This window comes from Ranitomeya variabilis, chromosome 4 (assembly GCF_051348905.1).
Source record: "Ranitomeya variabilis isolate aRanVar5 chromosome 4, aRanVar5.hap1, whole genome shotgun sequence".
Classification (NCBI taxonomy): domain Eukaryota; kingdom Metazoa; phylum Chordata; class Amphibia; order Anura; family Dendrobatidae; genus Ranitomeya; species Ranitomeya variabilis.
In genome coordinates, this window is record NC_135235.1 from 716723222 (window position 1) to 716739904 (window position 16683).

At 44.3% G+C, this 16683-nt stretch overlaps 1 protein-coding gene across 1 annotated transcript in view; it reads left to right on the forward strand.

Moving 5' to 3' along the window:
- LOC143766594 (uncharacterized) overlaps nt 1-4965 on the forward strand; it is a 225649-nt gene extending 220684 nt beyond the window's left edge. The window contains exon 8 of the mRNA XM_077254386.1: nt 1963-4965. Coding sequence (XP_077110501.1) covers nt 1963-3434 — 1472 coding nt within the window. The 3' untranslated portion in view covers nt 3435-4965. The remainder of the gene's footprint in view (nt 1-1962) is intronic.
- Nucleotides 4966-16683: the final 11718 nt, after the last annotated feature.

A 16683-nucleotide genomic window follows, 5' to 3' on the forward strand; every position in this document is an offset into this window, starting at 1 on the left:
TGCACTATTATAAAAAGTTCTATTTAAATGTCTTAATATTTCTTCTTGACATTTATCTGACAGAAAATATTGGTCCTTACGATAGTTTATATTGCTTAGAGCCACTGAGTCCCATACTCCAATTACGACAGAGAAGTTTCACCACTACTCTTTTTTTGTTTTCCTGAGGATGATTGTTCAGCTTGATCATTTCAGTAGATGTGTTATTGTCTAGAGTCACAGTTTTGCCCATTATCCTTTAACTTCTTTAACCTCTCTATATGGATTTGGACTTACACAGAGACCCCTGGGCTTGGGGCACAGTGTTACCTGCTGTTCTGTGGAGTAAGATGGGAAGAAGAATAGACAGATAACCATGTCAGAACCAAGAGGCCAGAGAAAATACTAACTCAGGAGATATAAGAGTAGTCAGTAAACAGGCCGGGGTCACAACAGGAAACAAATACACAAGCCGGGAGCTGAGCACAGAGGACTGAACTAGAGGAGATCAAGGCTGTATCTGGCAGATTCCAGCAATATTCTTCAAGCTTTAGTAAGGTGTTATTCTTTCGAAGTCCAATTCTAATTGCCCAAGGTGTTCTCAATCTCAGGCGGACATATTGCATATGCTTTGGCATTGTCCCAGATTGTCCTCCTATTGGATTGTAGTGTTGAACTGCATTGGAGTGGTGTATGGGTGCGTTATTGTTTGCTGCAAGGAAAATGATTGCAAAATATTGGGTTAGAGAGGAGCCTCCGTCCAGACCCGAATTCATTGCTCAAACGAACCACATAATTGAATTTGAGAAAAGTATTTACACCAGGAGAGACGAGCTGGATTTCTTCCATAAATTATGGCAGCCGTGGTTGGATAGGATTAATTAATGTTCAACCAGTATATAGTATTATAGAGTACAACTTATGGTAAACTGGAACTCTGTTTGATATTGTCAACTATGGACAAATTATTGTTTGCTCCTGATAAGGCCTCCATGGGGGGGATAATTTAATGTAAAAACATAAAATGAGTATGAACATGTGATCTGTTGTAAATCTTGTTATGGTTAATACAAATGTATCTGATTAAAAAAAGGTGTGGTGCTTTCCAATTGGCTAAAACAGGAAGCAGATTACTGCAGCTGACAGCATACACACTGTAACAACCCTGCCGGCATCACTGCATGGCCTTCCATTCCCAACCTGCCTGTTACATCAACTCACTCACCCAGTGCCATGCTGTGAGATCTGTCTGCTGCCGGCTCCATGCCATGTGCTCCATGGTCGCTTACTCTGTGTACACTTCCTGGCTGTGTGCATAGGGGGCGGCGCCAGCAACTCTGGATTCTTATTGAGACTGTGTGCAACTCCCTAAGGTGTCCCTGGCCAATATCCTAGAGGCCTCTGATACTTAAGGCATCCTCACCCATTGGAGGATGCCTGAGCAAACTGTTTCCCTCAGTTAGCATTTGCTACTGAGCTGCCAGGTCGTGTCTGCTTCCTGTCTCTGAGGGCTGCAATTCTCAGGCCTTTATCTGTGTTCCGTTACTTCTGTGTCTGAACTCTGGTCTATGTCCGTTCCTGTTCCTTCTTTGTTTGTTTACCATTCTCACTGCTGTGTTTACCTCTGCGTTACCTCTCTGCTCTGTTCGCTACTACCTGTGGCTCTGTGCTTTTCTGCTCAGATCTGCCACAACCTGTGGTTCTGTGCCTCTCAGCTTTGCTCGCTACAATCTGTGGTTCTGCACCCTCTGGCTCTTGGCTTTGCCTCCAGCGTCTCCGCTTATGGCTCCACCTCCAGCGTCTCTGCTCTTGGCTCCGCCTCCAGCGTCTCCGCCTCCAGTGTCTCCGCTCTTGGCTCCGCCTCCAGCATCTCAGCTCTTGGCTAACTTGCCATTTTTACAGACTGTTTAAGTAGAAATGTTCAAAAATATAGACTTTAAGGATATTTTATGCTAAAATAATAATTGGTTTTATTCTTGGCAGATGACCGTACCAGGAGATCAGCCGGACAGCTGACATCTTCAATGTTTAAATCAGATAATCTTGAGATCCCACAGGATACAATTGAAGTGAATGCCATTATTCCAAATATACCATCATCCCTTCACAGCAAAGATCTGTCATCTGGTCCTTTGGAACAGGTCCTGTCTTCTGATTCATTGCCTAGTACTAATGAAAATCAAAGTCACAAAATAAGCATTATAAAACAAACTGTTCCTAAAGCAATGAAGACATTTTCATTTTCAGAATCTGGAAATAGTTTCCCCCTAGAAAAGTCCTTTCTCAAACAACAAAACCTTCACAAAGCAGACAATAGATTTTCTTGTTCCAAGTGTGGGAGATGTTTTAACCAGAAATCAGATTTTGTCAGTCACCAGAGAATTCACACAGGGGAGAAGCCATTTTCATGTTCAGAATGTGGGAAAAGTTTTATTCTGAAAGCGCAGCTTGTTACCCACCAAAGAACTCACACAGGAGAGAAGCCTTTTTCCTGTTCAGAATGTGGGAAAAATTTTCTACATAAATCACGTCTTATCAGACATCATAGATCTCACACAGGGGAGAAGCCTTTTTCCTGTTCAGAATGTGGGAAATGTTTTAACCAGAAAGCGAATCTTGTTACCCACCAGAAAACCCACACAGGAGAGAAGCCTTTTTCCTGTTCAGAATGTGGGAAATGTTTTACAAATAAAAAAGTTCTTATCAGACATCATAGATCTCACACAGGGGAGAAGCCTTTTTCCTGTTCAGAATGTGGGAAATGTTTTAACCACAAAGCGCATCTTGTTACCCACCAAAAAACTCACACAGGGGAGAAGCCTTTTTCCTGTTCAGAATGTGGGAAATGTTTTAACCACAAAGCGCATCTTGTTACCCACCAAAAAACTCACACAGGGGAGAAGCCTTTTTCCTGTTTAGAATGTGGGAAATGTTTTCTAGATAAAAAAGTTCTTATCAGACACCATAGATCTCACACAGGGGAGAAGCCTTTTTCATGTTCAGAATGTGGGAAATGTTTTAACCACAAGTCGAATCTTGTTAGCCACCAGAAAACCCACACAGGGGAGAAGCCTTTTTCCTGTGTAGAATGTGGGAAATGTTTTCTAGATAAAAAAGTTCTTATCAGACACCATAGATCTCACACAGGGGAGAAGCCTTTTTCCTGTTCAGAATGTGGGAAATGTTTTAACCACAAGTCGAATCTTGTTAGCCACCAGAAAACCCACACAGGGGAGAAGCCTTTTTCGTGTTCAGAATGTGGGAAATGTTTTACCAGGAAAACGAATCTTGATAGCCACCAGAAAACCCACACAGGGGAGAAGCCTTTTTCCTGTTCAGAATGTGGAAAATGTTTTGTGAAGAAACACTCTCTTTCTAGCCACCAAAGAATTCACACTAGGGGGTGTGGCAATGTAGTGGAGCGGAGAGGACGCGTCCAGACAGAGCTCCTATAATCATGTCACAATTCTGACTTTGTTAAAGCCCTGAGCGAGTTTACCTGCAAGCAGTGTAGTCCCCTGGGCTCCTGGTGGTCTCCGGCTCCTGGGGAAGTGCGTCGCGCAGCTCTGGTGTGTCGGGCTCTGAGGAAGCTCCGACGGGACATAAGGCCTGTGGAGGATGGCAGCCATCTTCTACTGAGCACTCCGGTGGCAGGAGGCACGGAGCTGTGACCTTTGCTCCTGGAGGGACTGATGGAGCAGTGCGACTATATCCTGGAGGTACCTGAGAAATGAAGCTCATTCTGCTACACAGGACTTGTGCAACAGTTTCAGATTTCCCATAAAACCCAGCGCTCTACCTTACTAAATACTCGGAGCTGTTTGCACTCCTCTATATTACTGTGCCTAGACAAGTGTATATCTACTTTGTAATAATACTGGTGCAACTGGAAATAGAGGAAGAAGGGACTGTATAAATACACTTTTTTTCAACTTGCTATACTTTATATTTGTTAACCATGAATCGTTCAAAAGGGTTAGGGATGGCAAACAAACTAGAAGTTTGCAATGATTGATCCATCTGGTAATGCACGATCTCTCAGGAATAATCCATCACATGCTAAGACTGCGGATCAGAGTAAAAAACATATTTCTGTTAGTGAAAATGTGGTGACCAAGAGGATCTTAATCTTAAACAGGCATCCGAACAGTTAATGCAAGCCATATCTTTAACTAGAACATCCCTAACCGGAAAAATAGAGGATGTGCACTCTGAAGTAGGGCGCCTCCGGCAAGATATGCAAACCATGGGGAGGCGCATCACAGAAGTTGTATCAAGAGTATCCCACTTGGAGGACTATCTTACACCTATAGAGACTAAGTTGAAAAGTGGCTGGCTCCATAAATGCCTGGAAGCAAAAGGCAGATGATCTGAAAAATAGACTGCGCCGGAATAACATACGAATCATTGGATTACCGGAGCATTCGGAAGTCCTGCAGCCTGAGCAATTCCTGGAAGGTTGGCTAAAGGATACTTTTGGAGATGAATTCTGCTCCACATTTTCTGTGGAAAGGGCTCATAGAGTCCCTACAAAATCTCTTTGTTACGGGCAGTCTAGCTAGACCTTTTCTGGCACGTCTCCTCAATTGTAAAGACAGAGATGCTATTCTGCGTATGGCACGGCAAAAGAGTCCTATTAAATTCAATAATGCCATGATATAAAAGGGTTAATGTTTTGCTTTTAATTGCCTTTTGCCTTTAATTGCTAGAATGTGTTTAGAATTTTTTCTTATGAGGCAGTAGTCTTGTAGTCTACAATTCAAGGATTTTATACTTATCTTACATGTTTTCAATAGTTGGCAAACAGCATGTTCTGGGTACATGGGAAATAAAGGTCCGCATGACCCGGGGTAACGGGGGAGGGCTACATGAGTTACAGTTGTTGTAAATGGTATAAAATACTGCCTCTTGCTTCTTATATCAGATAAAAGTGACTTTGCTCACGATCTGTGTGCATCTTCCTTTTTCTCCAAGCGTGCTTGTCAATAGAGGGCGTAATTCCACAAAGGCTGCGAACACGGTTCAAAGAACCGACATCACCAGTGAGGCTTTGGTTTTGTCTGTTTGAGAGTTGAATAATAGAGTAATAAGATAATAATTGTTAATCTGTCAATATACTAATTTGTTGTGTACTGTGTAGTGCAGAGCTGGGATAGACTCTGTGCAGTGTTGTTATTTTGGTCATTTTGGATTGGCAGTACATTATATGAAGCTGTATTTTGTATAGGGCTGTGGTTTCTGTTATTTTGGCCTAAAGTACTCTGAGTGTCAGTGGACACTGCTGCAGTTTTACATAAGTTGTGTTAATTCCAAAATGCAAAATAGTCAGGCTGTGCTAATCCTTGTATGTATGTCTATGAGAACCTCTGAATGTGGTGAGAGGAGAGTAATTGAGATAAGGGATAAATAAATCCCTGATTGATGAGGGGTTCCGTTAGGTGTGGTCCTCTGTATGTGACAGAAGACATTTTTCAACTCAATTTGAGCTGAATTAGGTGGAGTGATTGAGATAAGGGATCTTCTTCTTGTGAAAATCAACTGAAAAGTGAAAGGAAATAAAGAAATCCCTGAATGAGCACATATGAATGAATCATTACTTATCCAATTGTTGCTGAGGGTCCAGGACGGATGAGTTGTGGATATTTTTAATTTACATCTGAGATTCAGTGAAACTTATGTTATATATGGTTTGACATTGACAGGTTTTCAATGGGTTTTGACTGGACGTGGTCAGAATCATCTTATTCAAATTGTACAGTGATCTGCCTGTATAGAGAAACTGTATTTGATTCCCAGAGGATGAAGGGTTTGTAGAAATGAATTAAGTCTGAGAACAGCTGCATTCTGTTTCTGTGTGAAATACACAAAATTTCTAAAATTCTGATGGGAGGGGTAGATGTAGCCCCTGCGCGATTGCTTTTGAATTTCTCCTTGGAGGGATGCTGTGAGTTCTTATCTCCGCTGAGTGCCTGAAGAGAGGGGTAAATGTGTTCTCTGTATATTCTGTTCTTGGTGTAGTACGCGCTGGAAGATTTGTCTTTAAAACAATAGTACTGTATTGAAGTAGAAAGAAATATTGTAATTTGAAGTTGGAAATTGAAAGTAAAATATGGTGCCTATTTTAGAGCAAATTTGTGAAAGATTGATTGGTTATCAGTATGATTGAAAGATTGGTAAAAAGATTCACCTGCTTCAAGTTAAGTGATTGATATATAGCAAATTGAGGATGAACAGAGAAGGTAGCCAACTGCACTGCTGATATAGTAGGTTAGAGGCCTAACACATGAGGGCCTTCTTGCTAGTCAGCTGGTTTTTGTTGCGGGTCAGAGGTGGAAAGCCTTCCCGCCCATTGAGCTGAGCTAGTGGGTTAGAGGCCTAACACATTGGCCTTCCTTTTCTAGTCAGCTGATCTTACGGGTGAGAGGTGGAAAAAGCCTTCCCAGTAATCCTTGACACTCGCTCTGACTTGCCACGTGTGGCCGCTCGTAGATAGGGTACAGGCACACTAAAAAGGGCGTTTGCAGAACACAGGTGAGCTGTCTGAAGAATAAGTTGAAGCCATGGGCAACTTGTTCTGTGTGCAGTCAGGGCCCCAATGGAATCGAGAACCGCTTTGCAGATTGTAAAAGACAGAGAGGGAAAGGAAGCAGTGAAAGATGTGGGACCAATATTGAAAAAGGCAAACATGCCAGAGTGTGGATGTTTGGATGTACAGACAAGGGAGGAAAATAGCAAGTGAATAAATGGTGTCTGTTAAAGTGCAGCAGTACAGAAGTAAGGTGTATTATGAATGTTTTGATGCTCAAAAGTCTGACTATGACCGACACATTACTGCTACTCAAAATGTACTGTACTAAGGCAAGGAAATGTGCAATATATGAAATGTGAATAGCATAATGGCTTGGGAAATTTATGAAAAAACACATGAGATTCTTAGCACAAGACTTGGCCAAAAGTTGCGAGCCCATCCACCAAACGTCAAGGTGATCTCAGAACGGATGGGTAACTAACCTGTCTGCCTAGTGTGAACACTTACCTATGGCTAATAACATGGTAAAGCCTGCATTTATAGTAAGGTTAGAACCAACTGTGTTTGGATGTAGTTAAAATCACAGCACGGTGAAGGGCGGGGCGTTCATGTCAGAAAAAGTACATAGTAAATATAGAAAAAACTGACTGAACAGCCATCTAGTCTGAACTGGTGCATAACCAAAAAAAGTCATATAGCATATAGATCAATGGCTGCACTCAAAATGTACTGTGCTAAGGCAAGGAAATGTGCAATATATGAAATGTGAATAGCATAATGGCTTGGGAAATTTATGAAAAAACACATGAGATTCTTAGCACAAGATTTGGCCAAAAGTTGCGAGCCCATCCACCAAACGTCAAGGTGATCTCAGAACGGATGGGTAACTAACCTGTCTGCCTAGTGTGAACACTTACCTATGGCTAATAACATGGTAAAGCCTGCATTTATAGTAAGGTTAGAACCAACTGTGTTTGGCTTTACCATGTTATTAGCCATAGGTAAGTGTTCACACTAGGCAGACAGGTTAGTTACCCATCCATTCTGAGATCACCTTGACGTTTGGTGGATGGGCTCGCAACTTTTGGCCAAATCTTGTGCCATGCGGTGCTGAGGAGCGCTGGGAAGCGGCAAGGACTCAGACATCTGAGCGCCTGTGGAATACTCGCTTCACAATGTACACCACTACCTCCATCATCTCCAGTCCATGTGCCCACGAGATCCTTGCTGCACCCATCCTGGGAAGCAAAAGGATGGAGTATACAGAGTCCAAAGTCCCGGTGAGGTGATGCAGCAGCCGGTAATGCAGCAGAGCTGGGTGAATCCTGTTGATATCGGTGGGCGCGGCCATCTTCCTGAGGCCGCGCGTTCGCAGATGGAGCTCTGCTGCCCGGGGCTTCAGGAAAATGGCCGCCGCGATCCCCATCTGCGCACGCGCGGCATCCCGCGGCCATTTTCCTGAAGCCCCGGGCAGCAGAGCTCCATTTGCGAACGTGCGGCCTCAGGAAGATGGCCGCGCCCACCGATAACATCAGGATTCACCCGGCTCTGCTGCCTTACCGGGCTGCTGCATCACCTCACGTGGAAAAGGGACCCCGCTCACTGCGCCTCCTCATCTCCGTACCTCTGCTGCCACACCTCTGCCGCCGCACCTCTGCCACCGCACCTCTGCCGCCACGGTAAGCCTGCATTGCGAATATAAGACGCACCCCCCATTTTCCCCCCTTTTTTGGGGGGGAAAAAGTGCATCTTATATGCCAAAAAATACGGTATATGGTTCTTTTTAATAATCCACAAGCTAAATTACAAATTGTGACACTAGCCCGTCAGATGTATCCCGGATAAACATAATTTTTCTTAGAACCTTTGAAGATGCCACGCGGGAGCCTTGTGGTTACTTGCTGCTAGGTTTGAGGGACAATACCCCTGAGGATCTTCACTTAAGGATTGGGTTGTTCCCACCAGCATTGCTAGCAGTCTATGTTCAAAAGAAAAACACTTCTAAAAAGTGAATTTACACAGAATCGGACATTCTACGCTATGTACCCAGAGTTGTAAAGATGTCTGAGAGACTCCGGGGTAAATGGGCTTTCTTAAAAACACTGGTGAACGCAACTCCCGCTGTTAGAAAATCTATTTTGCGCAATGTGAGCAACAATTTAATTACAGGGGAGATTGCTTTAAACATCCTAAAAAGATGAAAGAGCAACAATAAAGTATACTAAAGAAGTAACGCAAAGCTATAAGAACCCTCACAGCCCATAAAGAAAAAGAAGCGTCTACTAAAGCAGACCGGAAGATTTAGGGTATGTTTCCACGTTCAGTTTTGCTTCAGGCTTTGGTCAGGATTTTATGCAGGTAAAATCCTGACCAAAACTGCACCTGAGGTCACTGGCAGGTCACCTGCGGTGTACCTGCGTGTTTTGCTCATAGTAGCAACATGCTGCGTTTAGAAAAAACGCACCACGTATGCGTTTTCGCGGCAAAAACGCATGCGTTTTTTAACGCATAGTGGAGTCTGGATTTCATGAAATCCCCTCCACTATGCTGTAACATCTGGATGCTGCGTTTTTGACGCTGCGGAAAAACGCAGCGTCTAAAACGCAGCGTTTCCTGAACGTGGAAACATACCCTTATACGGCCTCTCTTAGGTTTTGCAATACCGATAATAATAAGTCTCCTAACAGGCAAATAATTGTGCATACAGAGTGTAGAAGGTAAGTGCCCCAAAATGCACTTATTTATATAGAGATATGTATAGTGCATGTTTATGTATATAATCTCATCCGCATGTATACTACATAAATAATGCCCTCACTAGTGTCCCAAATATAGGTGTAGAGCCATGGATTCCATGTGTGTCTCAACTGCCTTAAAACAAAGAAAGGTCCACATAGAGATATATATATATATATATATATATATATATATATATATATATATATATATATATATATATATATAGTGCAGACCAAAAGTTTGGACACACCTCATTTAAAGATTTTTCTGTATTTTCATGACTATGAAAATTGTACATTCACACTGAAGGCATCAAAACCTTGAATTAACACATGTGGAATTACAGGTAGACCTGTTGCTGACTTCTCCTCCTTGGCGATGTTCGTACAGCTAGACAAACGTTTCCAAAACAAGCCTGTCTCATCCACATTGAACACATGTTGAGCACAGTAACCACCGTCCTCAATTATCTCAGCCAATGCTTTAGGAAACTCAGTTGCTGCTTTCTCATCAGCACTAGCAGCTTCACCTTGCACTTTAATGTTATGGAAATTGGCACGATCCTTAAACCTCATAAACCAACCCCTACTCGCCACAAATTCTTCACTTTCACTTCCTTCCCCCTTTTCTCTTTTCAACGCCTCAAACAGTCGCCTAGCCTTCTCCTAAATAACCATAAGGCTCACAAGGATACGGCATTGATTTTGGTCTTCCAACCAAAGCACCAGTAATCTTTCCATCTCAATAATAAGCCCACTATGCTGCTTTATCACTGTCGCTTTCATAGGAGCAGATCCTTTCACATGTTCAAGGATACGATCTTTATCCTTGATAATCGTAGCGACAGTCAAACGACTAAGTCCTAATGACCTGCCAATTTTTGTTAGTGTTTCCCCCTTATCAGATCGCCTTATGATATCCACTTTCACCTCCATGGTGATGGCCTTCCTTTTCTTTGATGCACTGGTATCAGATGAGTCTATCTTACGTTTGGGAGCCATAATGAAGGGTGTTATGGCGTGCAGGAGACTCGGTTTCCTCTGTAACTGGGTACGGTGTACAGTACTGGACTCTATTGTTCCGCCCCTGTACGTAGTTCGACTTACGACGCAAAACATCGTAAGTCGGAATGAGGCGTCGTATAAAGTGTCGTAAACACAAAACGATGTAACCTGATACCGTCGTAAACCGAGGACTAACTGTATATATTTAACCCCTTTCTGACCTTGGGATAGTACGTTGGAGGTCAGAACCCCCGCTTTGATGCGGGCTCCGGCGGTGAGCCCGCATCAAAGCCAGGACATGTCAGCTGTTTTGTACAGATGACATGTGCCCGCAATAGCGGCGGGTGAAATCGCGATTCACCCGCCGCTATTAACTAGTTAAATGCCGCTGTCAAACGCAGACAGCAGCATTTAACCGTCGCTTCCGGCCAGGCGGCCGGAAATAAGCGCATCGCTGACCCCCGTCACATGATCGGGGGTCAGCGATGCTTCTGTATAATAACCATAGAGGTCCTTGAGACCTCTATGGTTACTGATAGCCGGTAGCTGTGAGCACCACCCTGTGGTCGGCGCTCACAGCACACCTGCATTTCTGCTGCATAGCAGCGATCGCGTTGTGCCAGCTTCTAGTCTCCCATGGAGGCTATTGAAGCATGGCAAAAGTAAAAAAGTAAAAAAAAGTGAAAAAAATAAAAAATATAAAAGTTTACATCACCCCCCTTTCGCCCCATTCAAAATAAATCAATAAAAAAAAATCGAACCTACACATATTTGGTATCGCCGCGTTCAGAATCGCCCGATCTATCAATAAAAAAAAGCATTAAGCTGATCGCTAAACAACATAGCGATAAAAAAATTCGAAACGCCAGAATTACGTTTTTTTGGTCGCCGTGACACTGCAATTAAATGCAATAACGGGCGATCAAAAGAACGTATCTGCACCGAAATGGTATCATTAAAAACGCCAGCTCGGCACGCAAAAAAATAAGCCCTCACCCGACCCCAGATCATGAAAAATGGAAACGCTACGGGTATTGGAAAATGGCACAATTTTTTTTTTTTTTTAGCAAAGTTTGGACTTTTTTTTCACCACTTAGATAAAAAATAACCTAGTCATGTTAGGTGTCTATGAACTCGTCATGACCTGGAGAATCAAAATGGCAGGTCAGTTTTAGCATCTAGTGAACCTTGTAAAAAAGCCAAACAAAAAACAAGTGTGGGACTGCACTTTTTTTGCAATTTCACTGCACTTGGAATTTTTTTCCCGTTTTCTAGTACACGACATGCTAAAACGAATGATGACGTTCAAAAGTACATCTAGTCCCGCAAAAAATAAGCCCTCACATGGCCATATTGACGGAAAAATAAAAAAGTTATGGCTCTGGGAAGGAGGGGAGCGAAAAACGAACACGGAAAAACTGAAAATCCCAAGGTCATGAAGGGGTTAACAAAACCGTGTGAAACAACTGAAATTATGTCTCATATTCTAGGTTCTTCAAAGTAGCCACCTTTTACTTTGATGACTGATTTGCACAATCTTGGCATTCTCTCGATGTGCTTCAAGAGGTAGTCACCGGAAATGGTTTTCACTTCACAGGTGTGCCCTGTCAGGTTTAATAAGTGGGATTTCTTGCCTTATAAATGGGGTTGGGACCATCAGTTGTGTTGTGCAGAAGTCTGGTGGATACACAGCTGATAGTCCTACTGAATAGACTGTTAGCTGCTTTTTTCTTGCCATAATACAAATTCTAAGCAAAGAAAAACGAGTGGCCATCATTACTTTAAGAAATGAAGGTCAGTCAGTCCGAAAAATTGGGAAAACTTTGAAAGTGTCCCCAAGTGCAGTGGAAATAACCATCAAGTGCTACAAAGAAACTGGCTCACATGAGGACCGTCCCCAGGAAAGGAAGACCAAGAGTCACCTCTGCTTCTGAGGATAAGTTTATCCGAGTCACCAGCCTCAGAAATCGCAGGTTAACAGCAGCTCAGATTAGAGACCAGGTCAATGCCACAAAGAGTTCTAGCAGCAGACACATCTCTACAACAACTGTTAAGATGAGACTTTGTGCAGGAGGCCTTCGTGGTAAAATAGCTGCTAGGAAACCACTGCTAAGGACAGGCAACAAGCAGAAGAGACTTGTTTGGGCTAAAGAACACAAGGAATGGACATTAGACCAGTGGAAATCTGTGCTTTGGTCTGATGAGTCCAAATTTGAGATCTTTGGTTCCAACCACCGTGTCTTTGTGCGATGCAGAAAAGGTGAACTGATAAACTCTACATGCCTGGTTCCCACTGTGAAGCATGGAGGAGGAGGTGTGATGGTGTGGGGATGCTTTGCTGGTGACACTGTTGGGGATTTATTCAAAATTGAAGGCATACTGAACCAGCATGGCTACCACAGCTTCTTGCAGCGGCATGCTATTCCATCCGGTTTGCATTTAGTTGGACCGTCATTTATTTTTCAACAGGACAATGACCCCAAACACACCTCCAGGCTGTGTAAGGGCTATTTGACCAAGAAGGAGAGTGATGGGGTGCACAGTCACCAGACCTGAACCCAATCGAGAAGGTTTGGGGTGAGCTGGACCGCAGAGTGAAGGCAAAAGGGCCAACAAGTGCTACGCATCTCTGGGTACTCCTTCAAGATTGTTGGAAGACCATTTCCGGGGACTACCTCTTGAAGCTAATCAAGAGAATGCCAAGAGTGTGCAAAGCAGTCATCAAAGCAAAAGGTGGCTACTTTGAAGAACCTAGAATATAAAACATAATTTCAGTTTCACAATTTTTTAAGACAAGATAAATGAAGATAATAATAACAAAGAATTTGTGTTTGCAATTGCAGGGGTTTCAATACTTTTGGCCACAACTGTGTGTGTATATAATATTATTATTATTACGCTATTTATTCCAAGTCACAACTGGTAAAGGAGGAGAGAGGACCCTGCCCGCGAAGGCTCACAATCTACAAGGGATGGGTGAGGATACAGTAGGTGAGGATAGAGCTGGTCGTGCAGTGGTTTGGTCGATCAGTGGTTACTGCAGGTTGTAGGCTTGCCGGAAGAGGTAGGTCTTTAGGTTCTTCTTGAAGGTTTTGGTGGGTTGAGAGTCTGATATGTTATGGTAGAGAGTTCCAGAGTAGGGGTGATGCGCGAGAGAAATCTTGTATGCGATAGTGAGAAGAGGAGATAAGAGGGGAGTAGAGAAGGAGATCTTGTGAGGATCGGAGCTTGCGTGCAGGAAAGTACCGGGAGACGAGGTCACAGATGTATGGAGGAGACAGGTTGTGGATTGGTTTGTATGTCATGGTTAGGCTTTTGTACTGGAGTCTCTGGGTAATGGGGAGCTAGTGAAGGGATTGACAGAGGGGAGATACCGGGGAATAGCGGGGGGACAGGTGGATTAGTCGGGCAGCTGAGTTTAGAATAGATTGGAGGGGTGCGAGAGTGTTCGAGGGGAGGCCACAGAGCAGGAGGTTACAGTAGTCGAGGCGGGAGATGATGAGGGCATGGACTAGGTTGTTGGCAGATTCTTGGTTTAGGAATGAACGGATCCGTGAAATATTTTTCAGTTGAAGGCGGCAGGAAGTGGAAAGGGCTTGGATATGCGGTTTGAAGGAGAGATCAGTGTCAAGGAGTACCCCGAGACAGCGAGCTTGTGGGACTGGGGAGAGTGGGCAGCCGTTTACTGTAATAGATAAGTTCGTTGGTGGGGGGGGGTCGCGTAATATGGGGGAAAGACAATGAATTCTGTTTTGTCCATGTTAAGTTTTAGAAATCTAGCAGAGAAGAAGGATGAAATAGCGGATAGACATTGAGGGATTCTGGTTAGTAGGGTGGTGATATCTGGTCCAGAGATGTAGATCTGTGTGTCATCAGCATAGTGATGATACTGAAAACCGTGAGATTCTATGAGCTGTCCCAGGCCAAAAGTGTAAATGGAGAAGAGCAGGGGCCCTAGAACTGAACCTTGCGGGACTCCGACAGATAGGGGCCGAGGTGAGGAGGTGGTGTGTGAATGGGAGACGCTGAATGTTTGGTCAGTTAGGTATGATGAGATCCAGGATAGGGCCAGGTCTGTGATGCCAAGGGATGAGAGGGTCTGAAGTAATAGGGAATGGTCCACTGTGTCAAAGGCAGAGGACAGGTCCAGGAGGAGGAGGATAGAGTAGTGTCGCTTGCTCTTGGCAGTTAATAGGCTATTGGTGACCTTAGGGCAGTTTCAGTGGAGTGGTGGGACCGGAAGCCTGATTGTAAGCGGTCGAGGAGGGAGCAGGAAGATAGATGGGAGGACAGTTCAAGATGGATGTGTTGTGTAGTTTTGAGGCATAGGGGAGAAGTGATATAGGGCGATAGCTAGATACAAAGGATGGGTCAAGAGAGGGCCTTTTGTTTAAAGCTTAACGGGAAAACACCAGTTAGTGGTAGGTTGAAGAGATGGGTTAGAGTTGGGATGAAGACTGTGGCAAGGTTTGGGATGAAGTGGGAAGGGATCGGGTCAAGTGCACAGGTGGTGAGATGCGATCTTGAGAGTAGAGTAGAGAGTCAATCTTCTGTAATGGTGGAGAAGTTGGTTTTGAAGGTGGAGGGCTGTGTAGTTGGGAGGAAGGGCTCTGGGGGTTGTCGACTAAAACTTTCTCTGATGTTCTCAATCTTCTGCTTGAAAAATGTAGCAAAGTCTTCAGCTGAGATGAGGGAGAAGGTGCTGGGGGACGGAGGAGAGAGTTGAAGGTGTTGAATAACTGTTTAGGGTTGTGAGACAGGGAGGATATGAGAGATGAGAAGTAGGTTTGTTTTTCTGTGGCGAGTGTGGTCTTGAAAGTAGTGAGGGACTGTTTCTATACGATGAAGTGCTCATTGGAGTGGGATCTTTCCATCTCCGCTCTGCAGCCCTGGAAGCTCACCTCAGTTCTTTGGTCAGGCTGGTGTGCCAGGGCTGTTGATTTTGCGAGCTTTGGTATGTGTAAGAGGGGCTAGAGATTCCAAAGCTGCAGCTATTGTGTTATATAGAGTGGCAGTGTCATCCGCATTGTGTAGGGACCTTCTGTCTGTGTGAGGGAGGAGGGATTCAGAGAGTGAGTTTAGATCGTTGTTTAAGATTTCTGCGAGGGTGTGCAAGTTTGTGGGGTGGGGATTATAGACAAGGAGTGGAGAGGGAAGAGAATGTGAGTAGATTGTGGTCAGAAAGAGGAAGAGGTGAGTTAGAGAGGTTAGATCAGGAGCCGAGGCGGGTGAAGATGAGGTCCAATGTATGACCATCTTTGTGAGTAGCTGCAGAAGACCATTGAGTGAGGCCGAAGGAGGAAGTGAGAGATAGAAGTTTAGTGGCATCTGAGAGGGAAGTGTCAATGGGTATGTTGAAGTCGCCCATGATGATAGTGGGGATGTCCGCAGAAAGGAAATGAAGTAGCCAGGTGGTGAAGTGGTCAAAGAAGGTGGTGGCTGGCCCTGGGGGGCGGTAAATGGCAGCCAGTTGGAGGTTGGTGGGGGCATAGATGCGCACAGAGTGCACCTCAAAGGAAGGGAGGGTAACAGAGGGTGGCAGTGGGATTGGGGTGAAGGAGCAGTTATCTAACAGGAGAAAACCAACTCCTCCACCATGCTTGCTGCTGGGGCGGGGTGTATGAGAAAGGTGGAAGCCACCATACGAGAGTGCAGCAGAAGAGGCTGTGTCAGGAGGGGTGAGTCATGTTTCGGTGATGGCGAGGAAGGAAAGTTTGTGAGTAACAAAAAGATCGTGGATGTAGGAAAGCTTGTTGCAGACAGAGCGAGCGTTCCACAGAGCTCCTGATAGTGGGACTGGGGAAGTGGGGGCTGGGTGAATGGGTATAAGGTTAGAGAGGTTACGGAAATTTGTGATAGAGCATGGATGGGAGGTAGAACTGACTGTAGGGATGTGGTGAGGAGAGCCAGAATTTGGAGAGATATCACCAGCAGTGAGAAGAAGCAGAATAAGTGTTAGCAGGTGGGAGCAGGAGAGGGCATGAGGTGGCTGTCTGTGCTTGGAGACAGAGGATTGTATGTTAAGGAACAGTTCTGAGGAGGAGGTTAGATGGATGGAGAGGATTGAGGAAGAGATGAACAGTTCTTTACTAGGAGTAGGGATTAGGGGAGTTTGCAGAAAGTGAAGGATTATAGGGGTGAAAGTGAAAACAAACAGAAGCATTGTTTACAGTGACTGGCCAGTTACCTTCAGTTCCCTTCTGGTTCAATTCTGGTTTTAATTCTAAATAAATCTTCACACTTCTTGGACACACTTATAGGAATCACACTGCAGACTAAAGTAATTGCAGACTTGTACTATGCAATATATGTACAACTAAGTGCATTCAGGTGTGAATCACAGAGGGGTGGTCTCTACTCATCTTGGTCAGAGAATTAAGGGTGGACCAGATGCATACAATCAAGCCAAAGTAAACAATGTCATAAATAACA